Source organism: Pelodiscus sinensis, chromosome 9 (genome assembly GCF_052426305.1).
Source record: "Pelodiscus sinensis isolate ZL-2025 chromosome 9, ASM5242630v1, whole genome shotgun sequence".
Classification (NCBI taxonomy): domain Eukaryota; kingdom Metazoa; phylum Chordata; order Testudines; family Trionychidae; genus Pelodiscus; species Pelodiscus sinensis.
Genome location: NC_143060.1, coordinates 16548636 through 16570945, shown reverse-complemented (window position 1 = coordinate 16570945; position 22310 = coordinate 16548636). Strand labels below are relative to the sequence as shown.

At 46.6% G+C, this 22310-nt stretch overlaps 1 protein-coding gene across 12 annotated transcripts in view; it reads right to left on the bottom strand.

Annotated features, from left to right (window-relative positions):
* FGGY (FGGY carbohydrate kinase domain containing) overlaps positions 1–22310 on the bottom strand; it is a 312982-nt gene that overhangs the window by 170402 nt on the left and 120270 nt on the right. For 10 of the 12 annotated variants that reach the window (XR_012905874.2, XR_012905877.2, XR_012905873.2 and 7 more), the window contains 2 exons: positions 16996–17107; positions 14369–14520 (listed from right to left, as the gene is read on the bottom strand). Coding sequence is in view for 3 of the 12 variants with exons in the window: in XM_089780444.1 (XP_089636570.1) it covers positions 14369–14520; positions 16996–17107 (264 nt within the window). In the remaining 9 variants the exon portion in view is untranslated. Of the gene's footprint in view, positions 1–2393; positions 3231–14368; positions 14521–16995; positions 17108–22310 lie in introns of those variants that run through there. The other 2 variants (XR_012905876.2, XR_012905878.2) reach the window with 2 other exon arrangements.

Below are 22310 nucleotides of genomic sequence, written 5' to 3'. Positions count from 1 at the left end.
TGGTCTGCTGGGGACGGTCCCCAGCAGACCACAGGCACCCGGACTGAAGCCGCAGCCGCGGGGGGGTCCCGCGCCTCTGAGGCTTTGCCAGAGCAAAGCCTCAGAGGCGCGGGGAACCGCCGCTGCTGCCGCTTCAGTCAAAGCGGCAGCAGCGGCGGTTCCCCGCGCCTCTGAGGCTTTGCTCTGGCAAAGCCTCAGAGGCGCGGGACCCCCCCGCGGCTGCGGCTTCAGTCCGGGGGCCTGTGGTCTGCTGGGGACCGTCCCCAGCAGACCACAGGCACCGGGTCTCAAGGGGCAGCAGCAGCGGTTCCCGCGCTTCTGAGGCTTTGCTCTGGCAAAGCCTCAGAAGCGCGGGAACCCGCCCGGTGCCCCTGGTCTGCTGGAGACGGTCTCCAGCAGACCAGGGGCACCGGAGCAGCTTACTAACGGGGCTTTCTCACCCCGACTTCCGGGGCGAGAAACTCCGTTCGTAAGTGCAGATCCGACGTAAGTCGGATCCGCGTAAGTCGGGGACTGCCTGTATAATACGAGTATTAAACAAGCATTGGGAGACTTAGAGCTCTTGCAAAGGCATCTTTTTATATTGTTACTTTAGCCTAAAACAATATAATAGGCTACCAAATACTTAGTGGATGGCACTGACTCTGGCCCATTGCCAAAATGGTTAAGTGATCTAGCGGTGAAAGGCTTTATATTTCATATCCCATAACCAGCCGCCAGTGCCATCAGAACCCCAATGGCACCGTGGGCCAGAAGCAAATAACCCTAGTTCAAACCAGGTGATTGATCTAATTTCCTTGGCTGCCCATCTTCTCTAAAAGTGGGCTGAATCAAACACCCAAGTTCAAACTTCTCCAAAAATGTGAAGTTCATGAAATCTAGCTGTCAAATCAGAATTCCGTAGCTTGGGCACGCCCTTACAGTACAGAAGTTTGCTTACTTTCTGGCAAAAACATAACCTTTTCAGCCATCTAAAACAGGGAGAACAAAAAGCCATCTGTAAAGAGAGCAACTCAGAGACTATGGGATAAAGTAGTCGCTGGCTCTGTGACCATCAGCACATCAGCCATTTGCCTTCACTCCATGACCAACAAGCATATTTGTAATGGCGGATGTTGTGCTTTTCTCCTGGTTATTGCTAGCCAAGGATGGGAAGATGGAATAATAGGAATAAAAAGAAAAAACTGAACAGTTGCATATAGTGAGAGCCTTGGGCAATGATCCAGAAAAAGAAAAAGAAATATGATTCAAGAAACATCCATCTTTAGCTATTAATTGCAAAGGAATTATACCCTGGCAGTTTGCTCTATTAAGAGATTATTGCTAAAAGGAGTATCTTCTTTGCTTCTGTTCCCTATACAATAAATGAGGTGTGAAAGAAACACCTTAGAATACATGCATTTCATTTGGACACAATTACCAAAGAAACACCTATTCCCGGTGCACCACTACTCTGAACCCAAATGTGCTCCAGCACCACTGATTTAATTGGGAAAATATTTTTTACAAAATAACTGAAATGAAAGGTCATTAATCTAAAGAAAAATGTAACCACCATTCTTTGGGTTTTGGCACAGTCCACAGCAAAATTTTCAGGCAGAAAATAAATATGGAACATTATTCTGCGACCTCTGAAAAGAATAAATGCATAATATAAGAGTTTGGTAGCCAGATAAACATTGCAAACAAATTTCACTCAAACTATTGCATTAATTTATTTTGCTCATACTCATTTTTTTGTTTTGTTCACTTCCACAAACATTTATTCTGTTGAGTTGCGCTGACATAAATATTTGAAGCAAGTGAAATTCAAAGGTGCATGTGTAAGTATTCATAGAAAACGAATTTTAAATTTCCATGCATGCATGTCCGTCCCATAAGCACCTCTGCACTCATCCAATTAGAGAACAAAAACAATACCATGCAATTTATCTGACCAACCACAAATAAAACAGCATCATCTCAGAGTACTATTTGTGACCACGGCAGAGTTAAATAGTGCAAGAACATTTGTCAAATCCTTTTGAATAATGAGTAAATTGAGGAAAGAGTCTGTTTTCAGACTGTCTACAAGGAGAAAAAGAACCTATTTTAATCTTTCATATGAATTTGGAATATAATCCAGGAATATTTAAAGTACTTCCAATGAGGTTTACATTTAGAGTTATATTAGTGACTTAATCAGAAGGGTTTATTTGTTTGCCTTGTTTATCCATCATGTAAAAAAGCATTCTTGTACATGAGAATAGGGTTACCAGGTGAGTTAAAAAAAAAAATACCGGCGGGGCTGGCTGGGGAAGATCAGGAGGAGAAGTGGGGGAGAACCGGCCGCTAGGAGGGGGTCGGGCGGTGAGGAGGGAGGAGCGAATCGGCCGGCAGGGAGCAGGACTTACCCGACCACGTGCATATCCCAAGGCGCTGCATGTCCTGCGCACGGTCCCGGCGAAGCACGAGTGAGTCCAGGTGTGGCTCCACAACATGCTTGAACAGCGCTCAGGAGCACATACGGGGCTTCTCCTCCTCCCCAAGGCGTCACATGCAACCAGAGGCTCCCAGCGCTGATCGCGCCCCGCCTCCCAGCCATTCCCCCACCTCCGCCAAGCTTTCCTCGGGCGCCCATCCTGAAAACCAGAAAATACTGGACATTGCACATATCCTGTATTTTCTGAAATTTTTTACCAGAGGGCCCAAAAACTGGACTGTCCGATTCAATACCGGACACCTGGCAACCCTATATGAGGAGAAAATTCCTATATGTGAAAAGAAAATTACTCATGATTCCCATTTCTATCTCATCCCTAATGCTCACAGCAAGCAAATTTCAAAGTTATATATGCAAGTATTTATGGAAACCAAATTCTTTAAAATTCCATGAAAACCCTAGGAAGTGAACAAGCAAGAGACAAGCGCAGTGCCCCGCAATCCCCCACAAATTTGCTTTCACCGTGTTTTAACAAGGCCTTTCTATGGGTTTGGAGTATTTCAGTCTGATTAGCCAGTCATTCCTTGGACAGGCAGCTGAGACGGAAACAAAAGTTCTATTTTAACCCATAGTTGGTGTCAATTTTATGACATGGATACCTGCTTGCTGAGAACTTGGTCAAGACCCCTAACAAATAATTCCAGACTAGGGTTGCCAAATGGTTTAACCAAAAATACTGAGCACACCCCCACCCCCACCCCTCAAAAAAAAGCCACCGGGAAAAAAAGGGGGGGGGACCAAATTTGTTGAGCAAAAATAAGACAGCATGGCCCCTTTAAGAAGAGGCTTTTTTGCCTGCAGCCATTTTGTTTTTGTTCCAGCCACAAGACAAGCCCCTGCGGAACCAGGTAAGCAGAGCCGGGGGGGGAGGGAGGGGCTGGCAGGAGGTCGGGGGGGCACCAGGAGGTGGGCCCGGTTGCTGAGTGTGTTGTAGGGTTGCCAGGTGTCCAGTATTTTTGCCTCCTGGAAGGGAAAATAATCAGAAAATACTGGACATTATAGGTGTCTGGTATGTTCTGAATTTTTATTTTACCGGACAGGAGGCGAAAATACTGGACTGTCTGAGTCAATACTGGACACCTGGCAACCCTATTCCAGACTATCAGCTATCAGATAGTCAAGTCATTCAGCTGCTACTTAAATAGACTGCATTTGAACCTGTGATGCAAAAGTAAGAAGTCCTATACAGTATTACCAGACTCACCCGGATCATCACTGATTCAACTTGTTAATCCTCTCTCTTGTTTTCCTCTTTTTCTTTGTTCCAAGTGAAAGCATGTAATACTGTAGGAGTGGGAGCAAGGGCCACAAAGATTCTGAATATGAAAATGGAAGTTTAAGGAGAAGAAAACAAATCTCACAAAAGAAAAGAAAACAAAAGACCACAAAGTAAAAAGGAGATGAGCCAATTAAGGTTTGGAGAGAAGAATAGAACATCACCCTAGAAACAGCAACCCTGAAAGTAATGGGAAACCAGCAAGAAGTAGGAATCATCATCTACTTCCCAAACCATACAGTCATCTCATTCCTCCGGGTGCATTAGGTCATCTTCCACTTCACCTTTTCTGAGTCAGAGACTGCATGCAGAAAAGTTCCATTAGGTCATCTTGCCTCTCTCCTCCCCCCTCCCCACTGCTAACCAACACAGGACTAATTTGCTAAGGTTATAATCTTGAGTGGTGCTTTTTTCTGGTTTAATTTTAAATTATGGAAATGATGGGATTGACACCCCTTCCTTTGGGAAATATCATCACCAGCTGAAGGCTAGCAATGTCACTCAAAATTACTTGCTTTGAACGTCTCCTAGCCAGGGACATTCATTTTTTTAAGTCTACAGTCAGGAGGTGGCAGGCCAAGCAACAATAAAGAAGTCTGCCACGGGTTCTCTGGAGTCTGCAGACAGGATTTGCTCCTATGGCTTCTCAAGGTGGTCAGATTAACATAACAGAAAGGAAAAGGTGAACAGTTTGGACTACTGTATAATGTACACAATGAATCTGCAGTTTATATGCAGTAAGATGATGTTGGCCCAGAACTTGATTCAACATCAAGCTTTTAACCCAATTCTACTTAAAATATCTCAAGTACACTAAAGATGTAAACTGTTGTTTAAAAAGTTAACTGGTTAAACACCAGTTTGGGGGGAGGGATAGCTCAGTGGTTTGAGCATTGGCCTCCTAAACCCAGGGTTGTGAGTTCAATCCTTCCAGAGGCCATTGAGGGATTTGGGGCAAAAATTCATCAGGGATGGTACTTGGTCCTACTGTGAAGGCAGGGGACTGGATTCAATGACCTTGCAAGGTCCCTTCCAGTTCTAGGAGATAGGCAATCTCCATTATAAAAAAAACCCCACCATAATCATAAAGCAGGCCCCTCCCCATGGTGCAATGTGGCAGGCTCAGCTGGGCTGGAGTAGCCCCCCCAACAGTAGCACAACACAGGGGGGGGGGCTACTCTAGCCAGGCCACTGGTTATCCAGTTACTGGTAAGCATCAGCTGGGTAACCAGTTACCCCTTTACATACCTAATGTACACCTATCTCCCAATTCATCATCTGAACAGAATTACTTTGCTGACAATTGTGTCCAACCAATTTGTCCTTCTGGTATTGGCAAGCAAATGGTTAATGGTCACAGCTGCTAATGTTTTGGACCAGTGGTAGAGCAAAAGCATTGGAATGCAGAGGATCATGTGCTATATCAGAGCTGAACTAGCATCTCTTATATGGAGCCAGGGAAAAGTCAACAGACCATCTAGAATGTTAGTCAAGACAGCAAATCTTTTTCAGTTCTAATACTTCCTGGTTTTGATTAGAGGTTATACTGTACCTTCCGCTAGATATTCTTATAACATCCTTTTATGCTTCCATGACATACAAGATGTACTTTGCCAATGAATTTATGCTCCATCTATTCATTCTTGTGCCAAAAGAAGTCTGATAGAATTCTAAAATGCACAAAAGTTAAATAGTATAGGCAGATACAATACAATACTGGCTTTAGAATCCTAATCCTAAACAGACAGCTCTTTGGGAAATGCATACTATTACAAAGCCATCACCTCTTACACTGCTAAATACCAGTATTTTTACAGCCCCAGAAAATGTTCTAATTAAAGCCAAGATTGGTATGTTGCCCAGAGGTTGGTGTTATAGCATTCCAGTATACTACTAAACATCAAAGACTTGTGCAGGCATGGAATATGTACATGCTGGAACCAGTGAGTTAGTATTTTGCTACAAGTATTTAGGGCACAGATGTTAACAAATGTAACAAAAGTAGTGTTGATCTGACCCTTGATACAACACAACAGCCTTCCAAGGCATTTATTCTCTTAGGGTACGTCTACACAGCAAGGGAAAAGTCAAATTAAGATACGCAACTTCAGCTATGTCAATTGCATGGCTGAAGTCAAAATAGCTTAATTCGGCTTTTGGCACTGTCTTCACAGCAGGAAGTTGAAGGAAGAACACTTTTTCTTCAACTTTCCTTACTCCTTGAGTTACAGGAATCAGAGCAAGAATCAGAACAAGAAGTCCTCCATCTCGACATTATTTCAAAATAATGGCTGTGTAGACGCACATTTTGTTATTTCGAAATAACGTTATTCCAAAATAACGCTGCTGTGTAGATATACCCTTAATGCTCGAGAGCAAACTTTTTATTTATTAATCTTTCTTTTTGGAGTTAAAAGATTAATACAAAATCATTTAACTGATTTAATCATCCCTCCTAAATATGTTTGCTCTACTGGATATGAATGGGATAATCTGCATCTCAACCTTGGCAGGGTTTGCTTTCCTTTGATATGTTCAGTATTTCCAATCCAAAGCAATCAAAAACCATGAGTCAGGCTCACAAAATCATGGGAATGGTGATAAAAAGAAAGAGGATTTTTGTTTTTTTGGAGGTTTCTTAGAAAAATAACTTTTGGCTTCATTTTATATATTATCTTCAGGAATTGAAGTGTTTGTGTGTCATGTTTTCAAGATTTTAATCCTACACCTACTTACTACACTTACTTTATTTTAAAAAAATGAAAGATGAAATCCTTACAAATCAAAAATTCAAGATCTAGCACTTTATGAAAAATACTTCCTATTGGAAGAGTTGGCAATGTTGGCATGCCAATGTTCATACTTCCTATCTTAAATAACATGGGGACACGGCATGGGATAACACTGACAGAAAAAAAAAGAATCTATGTCTGACAGGGTGGACCAGGCTCTGAAGCTCCCTCCTGGAGGCTTGTGGCCTTGCCATGCCCCATCCCAGAAGATAAGCCATAGGGGAGTCCTCCAAGGAAGCTAGAGTGGCTGTAGGAGAAGCAGCCAATCACAGGCCAGGAAGGACCTATAAAAGGAGCTGTAGGACCAGACAGCAGTCAGTTCCTCTGGAGATCTCCAGGTGGGCAGAGCAGGAGACTGCCTGGCTGAGAGAGCAGCAGCACTGTGGATAGCTCCAGGTGGAGAGCACATTGGAGACCGAAGGTCACTATGGGACTCTAAGATAAAGGCCTGAGATAAGGACAAGGATGCTGCCTCCAGGAGGGGAAGTCCTGGCAGCCCCACATTGCTCTGGAATGGGGCCAGACCGAGGGGAACAGACTAAGAGGCACTACTGAGAGAGTACCAAGACAGGCCCCTGTTAAAGGTGTACCCCGGAAGGGGTTTTGTGTTTGATTGCACCCCAGATGTATGTGACTCAGATAGAGGGCTCAGCTGCTGAAGAAGGCTTTTAAACAGAGAGCGCAGACACACACGCTCGGTCAGAAGAGGGGTGCTCACAAGAGGTGAGTTCCGCCCCATTACAATATGCCACTTCAGTATTTTTCAAAGACAACTATATATACCTACGTCAGCCAGAAAAGATTCTTTCCGTTAATCTATTATACCGCACAATAGAATATATTTAAAGTCTTGATTTTGATAAGTGGTTCGGGTCTCTCAGTATTCCAGGGCAAAAAAATAAAACATGGGAGACATGGGAATGCACTGGCATCAGTAATAGAAAACACATCCAAAAACACAATCTGAAAGAGGGCATGAGCTACAAAAATTAGAAATCCGAAAGAAAATGTTTCCTTATGCTGAAAGTCCAGCCAATAGAAACATTTCCCCAGTGACTAACCTTATGGATTGCCAGTATATGTTCTGTGCAATGCTCTGCTAAGATTGCAAAAAAAGTACAGTATCTACATTGAAACACAAAAATTTGGTGCAAAATCCTTGTCCTGCTGAAGTGGATGTGAGCTTTGCCATTGACCCTCTATCAAGACAAAATTATACCTGGCCTGTTTCATCACTGAAGCACCCTAGTAGTAGCTAGGCAGATTGTCAAACTGCTCAGAGGAGCACAGAGACTGCTCCTTCCCCCTCCTTCTGGTGGTGCACCGCATGAACCACAAAGGGATAGGGCAGTGTGGCAGGAATGCTAGGCGGGGGAAGACACTACCTTCCCAAACTGCCAGGCTAGCCCCACCACCCTCTGCCCCCAGAACACCTACTGTAGGCATCCTGGGGGTGGAGTGTTGCTGCTCCCAAGTGCCTGCCCCCTCCACATGCTCTGGGGCTGGGGAGGCTGACGCCACGTGCCAGGAAGACTGGGGCCGTGCTCCAACCCATCACCCCATGATGTGGGGGGAGGGGCTTTACAGAGATACGAGGCTGGGGGAGGGGTTGAGGGCTTGCCTCCCCCAGCCCTACCTTCACCTACGCCCATAGGACACGGAAAGACAAGGAGAAGGACGCAGACGCAACTCTCTGCCTCCTTATGCACTGTCCAGCAGCCACCACTTGGGGGAATAAATTAATCAGAACTGATAAATGGATGTAGCAACATGCGAGTGCCACATTTCAGGAAAGATGTGGACAAACTGGATAAAGTCCGGAGACGTGCATCAAAAATGATTAAAGCTCTAGAAAACACGAGCTAGGAGGGAAGACTGAAAGAACTGGGTTTGTTTAGTCTGGAAAAGAGAAAACAGAGAGGACTTGATAACAGCTTTCAAGTACCTAAAAGGGTGTTACAAGGAAGGAGAAAATTACTCTTCTTAAACACTGATGATAGGACAAACAGCAATGGGCTTACATTGCAGCAAGGGAGGTTTAGGTTGGACATTAGGAAAAATTTCTTACCTGTTAGCATGGTTAAACACTGGGATAAATTGCCCAGGAAGATTGTGGATTCCTAAGGGCAGGCGAGACAAAATATCTGTCAGGGATGATCTAGACAGTGCCTGTTAATGCCCTGAGGGCAGGGAACCAGACTTGATGACCTCTCGAGCGTCCTTGCAGTTCTCTCATTCTGTGAACATCCTGGCACTCAAGAAGGCATTCATTCTGCAGCATCCCAGGGTTGCATGGCTCCATGTGGCCCGTATTATTAGGTGAACTAGATGGAGCTTCCCAGCCCTTGGCTAATAATGAACAGAGTTCCACCTTACAGAGACATCTAACTGCTAATGCAACAGGTAAAGGAGCTCTAAAGTTGTAAAGAACTTTGGAGACTTGTTTATCTTGCCACCACAGAGAGAAAGTCCGGTGTTACTGCACTCCAGAGAAGATCACCTACAAGATTTTAGCATCTAATTTTTTAGTAGATGTCTGACAAAGTCATGTGCTACTTATAGTCTGTTCTTTCATGGTTAGTGACTGGGGGGTATGTCTACACTACAATGTTAGTTCGAACTAACGGACGTTAGTTCGAACTAACATTCATAGCCGCTACACTAGCGCTCCGCTAGTTCGAATTTGAATCGAACTAGCGGAGCGCTTAGTTCGAACTAGGAAAACCTCATTTTACGAGGATTAATCCTAGTTCGAATTTACTAATTCAAATTAAGGGGTGTGTAACCCCTTAATTCGAACTAGTGGGAGGCTAGCCCTCCCCAGGTTTCCCTAGTGGCCACTCTGGCCAACACCAGGGAAACTCTATGCCCCCCTCCCGGCCCCGGACCCCTTAAAGGGGCACGGGCTGGCTACGGTGCCCGTGCCAGGTGCAAGCCTGCCAGCACCCAGCCAGCAGACCCTGCACCTGGCACAGCACAGAGCCACCCACCCGATGTCCCCCAGCCCACCCCCTCTTCCCGGGACCAGGCTGGCGGCTCCCGGGAGCTTGCCCTGGACCGCAAGAGGCGGGCACCTTCCTGGGCTAGTGGGGACATCGTGGACCTCGTCCACGATCTCCGCACTAGGCACAGGAAAGTGGCCGTCTAGGGCAGGAGAGCTGCCAGCCTGGCCACCCAGGAGCAGGTGTGCATGAAAATCAAGGGGGTTCACTGAGACCCCCGACCCTGAGCCCTGAGCTTACAATGGCCGTCCTGGGTCAGACCAAAGGTCCATCTAGCCCAGTAGCCTGTCTGCCGACAGCGGCCAACCCTAGGGACCCTGGAGGGGATGGACCGAAGACAGTGACCAAGCCATTTGTCTCGTGCCATCCCTCTCCAGCCTTCCACAAACTTTGGGCAGAGACACCACTCCTACCCCCTGGCTAAGACTACTCCATGGACCCAACCTCCATGACTTGATCTCACTTCCTTTTAAACTCTGTTCTAGTTGTAGCCTTCACAGCCTCCTGCAGCAAGGAGTTCCACAGGTTGACTCTTTGCTTTCTGAAGAACAACTTTCTCTTACTAGTTTGAAGCCTGCTACCCATTCCTTTCCTTTGGTGTCCTCTAGTCCTTCTTTATGGGAACTCATGAAGAACTTTTATGAATGCACCCTCTCCACCCAACCCCTGCTTTTAGAGACCTCTATCCTGTCCCCGCTCCATCTCCTCTTTTCTAAGCTGAACAGTCCCAGTCTCTGTAGCCTCTCTTCATCTGGGACCTGTTCCCAACCCCTGATCATGTTAGTTGCCCTCCCCTCTCCCAGCCTTTCTCTTCCCCTCTCCCACCTCCTTTTCCCAGTCTCCCCCAGTTTTGTTCAATAAAGACAGAGTCAATCTTGGAAGAAACGTTATCTTTATTTTGTACATCAATAAGAAGGGGGGCTAGGGAAGGGTAAGTGGAAGGAGGTGAGGGAGGATTGGGGTAAGAGCCCCCGATGGGGAGGACTGGGCTGGCTCTGCAGGCTTCTGGGGGTGGAAGCTCTCCTGCAGCCCCCCGATTGCCCCCTCTCCCCAGATCGCAGCCTGCGGCAAGTGCAGCCGGGCTGATGTCCGAGTGGTGTGATGTGCCCAGTGTGGGTACTCCGGGCAATCCAAGCCAGGACTGCTTTGCAAGCGGGGCACCCCTTAGAACTGTCTGTCCGGGGTGGGGGTCAGGACCCTTTAAGCGCAGCCCTCGGCTAGCCTGAGACAGCATCTCCACGCTCTAAGTCCTCCTCTGATGCCCTGCCGGCACTGCTTCCGGTCATCCTTAAGCCCTGTTCAGGGTCCACTCAATGTGGACTTGCTAGTTCGAATTAGCAAAACGCTAATTCGAACTAGTTTTTAGTTCTAGACACGTTAGTTCGAATTAGCTTAGTTCGAATTAACTAATTCGAACTAAGTTAGTTCGAATTAACGTTGTAGTGTAGACGTACCCTGGGTTGTGTCCCAAATGATCTTACACAGAGACAACATCATTTGGATTAATGTACAGCGCCAGGTTATCTAGCAAATATTCTAAAGAAATATGCTTGCTGAGAGAAGACTCTCAGGGAGAACAAAGAATGAACAGCTATGCACAGACCTTAGCAGTTACAAAGAAACACAAAATGGAAAATAAGCTCAGAGAAGGAACAGCAATGGCCTTTAGTAAAGATGGTTTTGATGCTTGAATCAAGAGAACAATTGATGTATTGTGTAATTTTTAACGTAAAAAAAATCCCTATAAATCCCTTTTTACAGAGCTAGCCAAGAACACAGGCTGGCTTGCAGGAATACTTAGATGAAAGAACTTTGCTTTCATGCTTACTCTTGTTTTTATTTATTTATTTCCCTCTTTCCACACGTATTTGCTTTCTCTCTAATGATAACTTCATTCTATTATTTCTGACAACAGAGATAACCATAGTTGGAGACAGCACGCTAGATGGACTAGGCTGGTGTTCTGACTTTTTTTTCCTCTCTCTGCTTGGCTGGATAGTCTCGCTCATGTGGTCAGGGTCTGATCCCCATATGTAGGGTTGGGAAAGAATATTCCTCTAGGTCAGACTGGCAGTGATCTTGGAGTTTTTTTGCCTTCCTCTACAGCATGGGACACAGGTTGCTTGCCAAGATCATCTGGGTATCTCTCACTTAATCAGTTCCCTGCCATGTCAGGGCCCTTGGGCACTAGTGGGGCTTGGTTCCTCCTACTCTCCACCAGCAGCACACAGATTTGTTGCCTGAAGGCCATAATACTTTGGTCTACTTCTGGCTGTTGGGTTAAGTAGGCTGGTGGTTGGGTGGTGCTGGTGTCCTGTTATACAGAGAAGGTCAGAGCAAATCAGGAGTGGGCAAGATAGGGTCCACAGGCTATAAAGCTTATATACCGTGGCAAGGTCCTTGTTCAAGGCCCTTGCCCTGGGACCCCTTCTTTGGTCACAAATCAACTGGAGCCCCTTTCTGGTGCAATCACCTGTGCCTTTTATTGTCCATGCTGATTTCCCACCCCCTTCTATTTACAGAGCTTTTATGTTTGCAGCCAGATCAGCTAGCCTCTCTAGTTAGCAGGGAAGCACACTCAGCCACTCTCTGGCTCCTCCCTTTTCACTTCCCCTCTGGCTGCCTTATCTAGCCCGCTGGCTAATGAGGCCCACAGCTGCTTCCTATTAACCCCTCAGGCCTGGGCTTGCTCAGCTGGCTTCCATTGCCCTTTTCAGTCAGGCTGTAGTAGCAGAGCTCTGGCTTAGCCAGCTGTCTGTCACGATACATATAAGCTGTAGACTGCAGAACCAGCAGTGAAGCTCCCCAGGAGCGGGGCCATCCAGTGTGTAACCTGTGTGGGAGAGCCAGGCCTGCCAGCCAAAGCAGCCCCTGCCTGCAGTGGTCCCTGCGAGGCTGGAGCAGCCCCCTGCCTTCGGTGGGCGAGGAGCTGCTCCAGCCCCTACTAGTTAACTTGAACCTGTAAGCCTCACCCATTGAGGGTGGGGCTTACTGATTAACCGGTTAACCATTTAAATCCATATCAAGCAGCCTTCTCACAAGCCTTCGTTGCCCATCCCTGCTTTAGAATCTGAAAGTCAAGCTTTTTGGAATGTACATCATTCATAGTTTAAAAAAAAAAAAAGAAAAAGCCTGCAATCAGGACTTAATACCATACTTCATGCATAAGCTCCGCTGGAATCTAGCTAACTCTGCCATTTCTGTCTTATTTCTGCCGTGCTAACAGGAGTTTAAAAAAAGCCCTTATCTTTAATCAGAAAAGTGGATGTGACTGTGAAACTTGCAGATTCATACCATTCCATAGGTATTTTTCTGAATATAATTGCATTTCATTTTCTCTGTGCCAGTTTACTCATCTATAAACTATTAATACTACTACAGCAGGCCTGCACAAAGGTCTCCACTAGTATAAGGGTTACCATGGATCTTAATTGGTGCAGGTCCATTGAAGAGGGATTAATTTCACTTTTACTGCAGGCTAAAATGAGCTTTTGCTTCTAGCCCCAAACCCGCAGCGGTACATAGCAGTGTCACTGCAAACTGCCCTGTGAATTCAATTACAATTTCTTCCATACTCCCACAATGAGAGAGAGAATGTGAATTTACATCACCCTTTTACCACATGCTGCACAGTCCTCACTGGCTAATGTGTTAGGGTGCTTCTTTAAGACTTTCATAAAGAATAATGCAAATATCAAACTATAAAATGACTAGCTTCATGCTACTCATGGCTCAGAAATGGAAAGTATTTAATAGATGGATATTCATATTTTACTACAGCATCCACAAACATTAATTATCTTCTATTAATATTAATCTGTCAGTATCTGCTTCTGCCAGTAACTCCCTTGATCTTCCCCAATCTGCACCTTGTTACTATACAATGTTTCATGTTTGTAAGGAGAAGAAAAGTCAGCTGTTCACAGCTGACAATGTAATTTACATTTAGCCTTCATTACGACTACAGTAAGCATCACTGACACCAAATGTAAAAGCCAGACTGGTGGAGGTTATGTAACATTCAAGTGGCAAGCATTCTTTCTTTTATCTAACAGTTATTATTAAGAAGCCATAAGTCAACCTACAACATATAAAATTCAAGCATAAGAGATAGCATTAGAATTCTACATTATCAATAGAGTGTCTTCTTCCAATATATGGGCTAGTTCCTACAGATGGGACTGAACAGGTTAGGTGCTTTTCTGGAGGCCTGCAAGTGTGTTAAGGATTTTGACTGAGCCATTTCTGTACTAGTGACCAAAGCCATCTTGAATCATTTCACTCCTGGATGCAATGCATCTGACACCATCCTTCTGGCAAGACACATCAATTTTGAGATAACGAGGACTGCTGATCCCTCCCAGAAATATCACTGACAACTCCTGAGAGTAAGTAGGATAGGCAGGATACCCAGGTAATTAAAGTCTCATCTATTTCCATACCTTATTTATCAGTAATCCTGTCTTCCTTTTACAAAGTGCATATACAAAATATCTGATCCCAAAATGGCAGTAACACAATTATATTATGTGTTCTAAACAGAAAATATTGAATTAAACAGAAATTTAGAAGCAGTCAGTTTAAAAAAAAAAAAAAAAAAAAAGGAAGCTCTTAGGGTGGGATTTTCAAAAATATTCCAGATTTGCTTCCCTCAGCTCCTACCCTACTTAATGGTGAAACACCTACTGCCTTCCCAGAAGCAGTGTTTGCCCAATGCTGAATGGTTTTTTTTTTAAATCTCATTCTTAAGGATATGAACAGTGTCAAAGCCTTTAACTATCAGCCAGAAAACTGTCACAATTTAAAACATACTCACTTCTTTCAGCCACAGCAATTTAGGCGGCTGCATTTCTACAGACATCACTCCCCCAACATAGCTCAAAACACCATGTTGAGTTCCATTGATTCTGTCCACTTGACTGACTGCACGATGGTCCATCCACATAATGATGTTTCTTTTACATTCCCCTTGACAACAAAAAACAAAACATAAACAAACAATTATTTTAATTTTGGTTCAATTCTTCCTCAATATTATAAACTCCCAGGTGCCAACCCACTTGGCCAGGCCCGGCCACAGAGTTTGCGGGGCCCAAGGTGGCATGTTGTGGTTGCCTGCACCACGTGGCCGGGCGGCTCCCAGCCAGGGCAGTGAGCGAGTGGCCGGGTGCTGGTCAGCACAGGGCCCTGAAGGTGCAGGGTCCAAAGCAACTGCCTTGCTCGCCTTGCCCTAAGGCCGGGCCTGCACTTGGCAATGTCACTTAGGAGTACTGAATTTGGGTACAGCTCACTGAAATAACACCAAATGATAGACATAAAGGGTGAATTCTTGGCTCCACTGAAACCAATGTTCAGACATGCTGAGCAACCACAACCTAAGTTGAAGTCAATGGATGCAACAGGTGCTCAGGAGCTCTGAAAAAAAATCAAGCTGTAATATATAACCTTTCACCCCAAGAACCCAAATCACATAACAAAGTATGTGCAAGATAACTTCTCAAAGTCCCTTCTAGCCCTACATTTCTATGATTCTATAACTCAGCTAGACACCTACACAGACTCTTACCCAATGTTTCATTACCATGAGAAGCATCACTCAACACCCCCCCCCAAAAAATGAGAGATAATTTGCTGACATGCATTCACTTTGAAGACGGCTAACAGAAGTGAAAAATGCCTTCTCTAAATCAAACAGGGGCACATTAAGTAAGCAGAAGATACCAATCTAACACCCCCAATTCCTACTGACAGTGGCAGACAGGCTGCTGGACCTAGTGTGAGCCAGGACTGAGCAAGCCCAGCTCAGTCCTGGTTTGTGCTGGGTACAGGAACTATCCCCGCTGTGGCTCTGCAGTTTAAATGTAGTAAGAGCCGGGCTGAATATTCGATTATTTAATAAGGCGCCTCTGCCTCTGAAGTGGAGCAACAGCCCTAGGGCTGTTGCTACACTTCAAAGCTGAAAGCGCCAAAGCCCGGGGTCAGCTGGGGACTCCCCTGCTGACTCTGGGCTCCGTGCAGCACTGCCAATTTCAAAGCATTCAAAGAGGCAGCATCGCACGGAGCCCAGGATCAGCTCTGGAGTCCCCAGCTGATTCGGGCTCTACGCAGCGCTGCCACTTTGAAATGCCGCAGGGAGCCTGACCCTGGGCTCTACGCAGCATTCAACGCAGCAGCACCACACAGAGCAGCTGACCCTGGGCTCCATGCAGCGCTGACACATTGAAGTATCCTCCTCTTCTCCTTCCTCCCCCATTTCTATCTGATAGAGGCAGCAAGGGTGGGGAAGTGACTAGTCAACTAGTCCTTCACATCCCTAATCAGAAGTGAGATGAGTGAATGCTACATCAGGTATTTATCCAAACCGTAAGGGCACGTTTACACAGCAACTAGACTCCTGTGGCTGGCCCAAGCTAGCCAGCTCTGGGCTCGGGCTGCTCCTGTACTCTACAGGGCTCTGGAGTAAGGGAAGGGGTCAGAGCCTAGGCTCTAAGCCCAAACCCAGAAGTCTACACAGCATTGAACCAGCCCCGTAGCCTGAACCCTATGAGCCCAAGTCAGCCGGCCTGGGCCAGCTCTGAGGGTGTTTTCGCTGTCTAAGCACACCCAGAGAGGTTCCCATCACAGTTTGTATCTAGCTTTATAAGTGAAACGATGAAAATCTGGGGAGAGCTAGCAATGTAAAATATTAAACAGTTGAATTATTAACTGACAAGCATTAATCTTACCATTAATATACTGCAGTTAACATTTCAAACAGCCTGGCAAAATAATTGTGACCTTTGTAATTAATATCTAACGTGCACTTTAACAATGCCGCCACATTACTCAGGGGATACTTAGGGCACCATTGGGTCAGCCCATGCCCAACAGACAGGGCACCACTGGGGGCAACCCTCCTGCCCCCCCGTACCTCCACCAGCTCTGCTTCTTTTGTGGCTGGCTGCAGCGCGGAGTCTGCCCAGAAACTCCTGAATCTGCCAAAATACTTGGATCTGCCCTAACACCACTGCTCTCCCAGGAACAAACTCGCTATTCTAGGCAATGCCTAGTAGCAGGGAGAGCGAGGGGCAGGATCAGAGCAAGACACACAGCTCCCAGCCATCCACATGCAAACGATCCTCCCAGTTCTCTATACTCCACCTCTGTGGAGAGACAGCAGGGTGCCCAACCCAAGCGGGGGTAGATTGTGAACTTGTTAATGACTAACTGGTTAACCAATACAATTTTAATAGCTTGAACATGTACTATTTTAAACAATATTTACATCCCTAGAAAGAACTAATATTCTACAAAGATCTGTGTGATTCAAGGGGGCTTTTCATATAGACCCATGTCTATGGGATTCGGCCTTTACACAGGAGAATTCTGTTGTAAAATTCTGGCTCCGCTAAAGGCAGCGGCCAAACACTCGTGCTAAACTCAGACTCTGTGATGCAGCTTTACCTTCATAATTAACTGCCAAGGGCCGAAACTGCTTATCCATCACAACAAGTGAACATGTAGCATCAAAACCAAGCCCTCGAATCCAAGCAACGTCTACTCCTCGGACGACTTTCTGCGAACATACACAAGAAATACTTAGACACAAATATGCCCAAATGCACGCACATTCGAGAGCTTTACAGACAAGGGTTTATAAACCAGAATTACAAGCACGCTCAAAAAGCTTCTGAAATTCAGTCTGCTTAAGCACCTGAAAATCTGGATGCTAACCCAAAATGTATGCAAAATATGCAAACTCCTTTGGTCTGCAAAATTAGACTCAGTCTCATGAAAGCCTCTTTTGCAGGCTCTTAGACCTGCTTTTTACGCTCTTGGCTGGAAGCAGGAAGCGCAGGCATGCACAAAAAGGAAACAGAATGGGAAACGTGTTATGTTAATTTTATCTTCTTTCTGAAAGGTTTATTCTGAACTGGGTGAGATTCAAAAGCAGGTTGGGGGTGCCTATTTCATCTAGACCATGGCCACTAGCGCCCTGATTCTCTGTGCCATTTTGGGGTCCAAACATGTCACAGTGTTTGTTTTTAACTCCACTTAGCTTCGTACCACCGTTGAATATCCTAGTACAGTGTTTCACAAAGCGGTCCATGAAACCACTTTCAGAAACCTGTTAACTAGCCGCTTCTGTATGTTTACTTACCGGCGCCATGGCCACAGAGCCTCACGGCTCCCATTGGCACCGGTTCACTATTTTCAGCCAAGGGGAGCCACGGGAAGTGGTGTGGGCTGAGCCACCGCTTCCCACAGCTCCCGTTGGCTGCAAACGGTGATCCGGAGCCAATAGGAGCCAGGAGGCTCCGTGGCCGCGGCGCCAGTAAGTAAACATACAGCAGCAGCTAGTTAACAGGTTTCTGAAAGTGGTTTCATGGACCCCTTTGGGAAACACTGTCTTAGAAGAAGACTGCCTGTAAAATTGGTCCTGAGTGTATACTAGGACTCATATCACTGCTCTGCACAGCTCCTTCAAAAGGCTACCAGCAAATAGGCTTCAGGTAAAGCCCTGGAACTCACTGACCCCTGGCCTTATGAGAACACTGAACTTTGTGGCTTGCTTGTGGAATTGCAAAGAGAAAAAGAAGGGGAAAAAAAAAAAGACACCCCCGCTGACTAAATGACAAGTGAGGATGCGAAGCCTCAGAGGAGGTAATTTATGGGAACAGAGCATCCTCGCCCTGTAATAGATCCGTTCCACACTAAACTTGTTGATGCTTGTAGGAACTGATGCATTATAAGTCCTCCCATTCCCCGCTCTTATGTCATGCAAAAAAACCCCGCAAAAACCCCAATTTGCAACATGGAAGTCAGCCGTGGGAAGAATAGTCCCCGCTTTAAGTTGTTTTGCTATAAATCCAAGTTTTCTGGAAAGTATCTTGGACTTACAGTGAGAATGGCCTGTACGCCAACATAGCAATTAAGAGACTGGCCCAGCTCAGCTGGCTTGGGCTTGTAGGGCTAAGGCTGCAAAACTCCTTTGTGGACACTGGGGCTCAGGCTCTGGGATGATGTAAGGGGGGGGGGGGAAGGTCTCAGATCCTGGGCTCTAACCATAGCCTAAACGTCCACAAAGCAGTTCTGCAGCCCTAGCCTGGGGAAGCAGACTTAGATCAGCTGTGGGAGTTGAAATGCTTTGTGGACGTACACAGTGATCCTGCACAGCAACAATAAAAAAAAACCACTGTTTAATTAACACTATATTGAAAAATATTTTCTTTAGTGCTGCTTGGTAGTAAAGAATCACACCCCCTCCCCTTTAACTGGCTCTCCAAGGTCTTTAGTGCTAAGAGATTATATTTTAGGGATAAAAGGAAGACTGAGGGGAACAGCAAAATAATTCATAAAGACAGAGAAAATTAAGCAAGCAGGAAAAAAAAGGCTGCATTGCTTATCCCACTAGCCACTCTTCCCTCTCTCCCTCCATTATTTATCTTAGGGCACTTGAGGCAGAGCCAGGCTCATTAATGTTTGAAAAGGCTGATCAATAACAAGAGAACGGTGAACTGTCCATCTGCAAATTACCAGGCATCTTATGAATATTTAAAGAGCCAACCTTGGAACACAGAGCAGTCTACGATTGTGGCCGTTTTAAGAAGGACAAAAGTGCCTTTTTACATTCACTGCCAATTAAGGTCACTTTTGCCAAGGGGAGGTATAAATTCAGATTCCTGCCTGCTAGATACAAAAGAAGAGTGGGAGAGATGATCTCTTACATATTCAGCATAGTAAAGTTTATTCAAGTTTCATAACATGTAAATCAATGACCTGCCCCAAAGGGAGTGAACAGAACAGAGAATTATCACGTAATCCCTCTCCCATCACCCATTCCCAGCCTCTGATAGAGACTAGGGACACCATTCCTACCCATACTGGCTAATAGCCCTTGATGGACCTAACCTCCATGAATTTATCTAATTCAGGGGTCAGCAACCTATGGCATGTGTCCCATAAGTGACACACGAGCCAATTTTCACTGGCACGTGAGCCTCCCTGCCGGTTGTATGCCAACCATACGCCCCAGCAAGCCCCGCTGGATATTTCACTACTTGCAGGGAAGAAACGATTGAGAAATGGCTCCGTGCACTGACGTTGCCCCTCGTGTGGTCCAGCAGCCTCCTTCTGCCTCCCCTTCCCCCCCCGCAGAGTGTATAGGAGGCTCCAATGGAGCTTTGCGGGTGGGCAGCCAGGCCAGCTTCCAGTGGCATGCGTTTTCTAGCCACTCTGCCACCCACTGTCTTAACACCGCGCATCACACAGTCCCTTCCCTCCTTCTGCAGGGCTGCCTCTGACGTGTGGGGCCCCCAGTCCGGCCACACCGCCACCTTCTCCTGTAGGCCGCTTGTTACAGTGGCTGCCGCCACTGCTGCCAGGGTAGGGGAGAGCAGGCAGCTCTGAAGGAAAAGCTGGTAGAGCTGCTCCCGGACCTCCGTGCCTTGGAACTGCCAGCGAACGGAGCGGATGGCATGGAGCCGAACGCAGGGCCCTGAGCCGAGATGCTGCAGGTCGCCGAGGTGGCCTATGGCAGCGGCAACTTCAAACTGGTGGCTGAGATCTACGGCTCACAGCTGGCCAAGCGGGCGGAGGCCGAGCAAGGCCTCTGCCTGTGCCTGGGGGGACGTGCTCACCCGCACCGGATACGTGGTCTAGCCCCAGGAGGCCTATAGCACTATCGCCTGTGGCCCGAGGAGCTGCAAGAGCTGGCCAAGAGCCTGGTGCTCAGCCTGCATGAGAAGGCACTGCCAATGGGAGTGGCTAGGGCACAAAGCAAGGTAAGTGCCCCTCCCCATGCCCAGACCCCCACACCTCAATCCCCCCTTCACTTATTTTCTGTCCCCATGCCAAGACCCAGCACCCCCAGCTTGCTCCTCTTACCCTCCCTTGCTCCTGCGCCCTCCCTCCTGGCCAGACACACTACTACCGGCCTGCTTCTGAACCCCACCACCCATCCATCCTCACCCCCTCCTGCACTCTACCTCCCACCCAGATCCTGTACCCACATCCCTGTCCCACTCGCTGGTAACCCTGTCCTACACACTGAACCCCTCATTTTTGTCCCCACCCCAGAGCCTAAGAGGATCCACAAAATCCACTAACTCTGGAACCCCAGAAAAGTAAATCTGGCCTATGGGAAGCCCTGAACCTCAGTCCTCCCTGCCTCTTCCCCTCACCCCATGAGGGCTGGAGTGCCAGAAGAGTGAGGTGTCTCAGTTGGAGGCCACATCAGTGAGGGTTGGGGGGTTTTGGAGGAATATTTTTTCTTCTCACTTGTGTGATGACCAACTGATTTTTCTGTGGGCCAGTGGCTCCTGACCCAAAAAAGTTCCCCCACCCCCGCCATAAACGAAGAAAACATTAAAATCTTTTATGTTGGACAAAAAATAATATTTTACTTTATTTAAAATGAAGTTTGATAAACTAACATGAGAAAGTTAAAACGCTTAATCTGTTTAATAATTTAAAATTAAACCATTCTCCCTAGCTGCTGCACTAGCAAAATGGCTCAGGCATAATTATGTAATTAATGGTGAGTTTCCTTTAGCAACTGATGGACCATGGAAAGGTTTGCGTTGACCCAGGTGGTCGCTGGGGTGTGAGGTGGAGATAACTCCTGCCCCCTTCTCTGAGAGCAGCAAGAGAGTTAAACCTTGGCACGCAACTTTAGAAAGGTTGCTGACCCGACCCAGTTCTGTCTTGAACCCTGTTCATGTCCTCGTTTTCACAACTTCCTCTGGCACTTGCATATGCTAGTAGGTTTGGAGCACTCTTGGCTTCAAAAGGGAGGATGGTCTTTTGCATAAGGTGAGACAAGGGGGTGAGGTAATCTTTTATTGAACAAACATGTGCTGGTAAAAGAGAGAAGAGTTCAAGCTCCACAAGACCTGAAGAACTACTCTGTGGAGACTGGAAGTTGGTGTCTTTCACCAACAGAAGCTGGGCCAATACATTAAAAAAAAAGTTTGTCACGTCAACTTTCTCTTTCATATCCTGGTTACTCCAACACTTCAAATAATTGTGGATAAGGCTTAGACCAGAGAATCTTTTTTGGGTCAGGGGCTGCTGCTGACCCACCTACAGAGCTCGAGGAAGGTGGCCTTCTGCATGTCGAGGTTCTTCAGCCACTGATGGTCATCCCATACCTGCAGGACAATGTGGTCCCCAGGCCAAACTCATCTTCTGCAACTAGAAGTGGCGTTCCATGGTGTCTAGCGGATTGAGGGGCATGCACAGCAGCAGGCGCACTAGGACCTGGGTGAATAGGACCGGTGGTCCAGGCTGGTCCTCGTTCTGTTGGAGCAGCATGTAGGCAGTTTGAATGAATGGTGCAGCACAAGACCGATGAGCCTAGCTTCATAGTGTGAGTGCTGTGGCCTCTGCAAGTGCAACCAGAGCACACTGCGTCCCTTTTGTGTCCCACGAGGAGGGAGGCAGTGGAGGAGGGGCATGTGAGAAGCAGCTTTAGAGAGGAGCCCTTGAAAGCACGTCACAGCTTGCCTGACCAAGCAGCCACAGGAAATCTCCACCCACCTAGTGCCCTCCCAGGAATGTTTCCGGGAGCTCTAAGACCGAAGCAGCTCCTATCAGTGCTGACGTGCTATTCTGAAATAATTCCGGCTAATTTTGATGCTTCCTTGCAGTGGAGACATGCTATTTCAATTTTGTTAAATTGGGACTTATTACATTGAATTTAGTTATTGCAAAATAATTTCCTACATAGACATGCCCTAGGGTGGCTAATAGATGTTGTGGCCTTCCCCTAGGCTCTG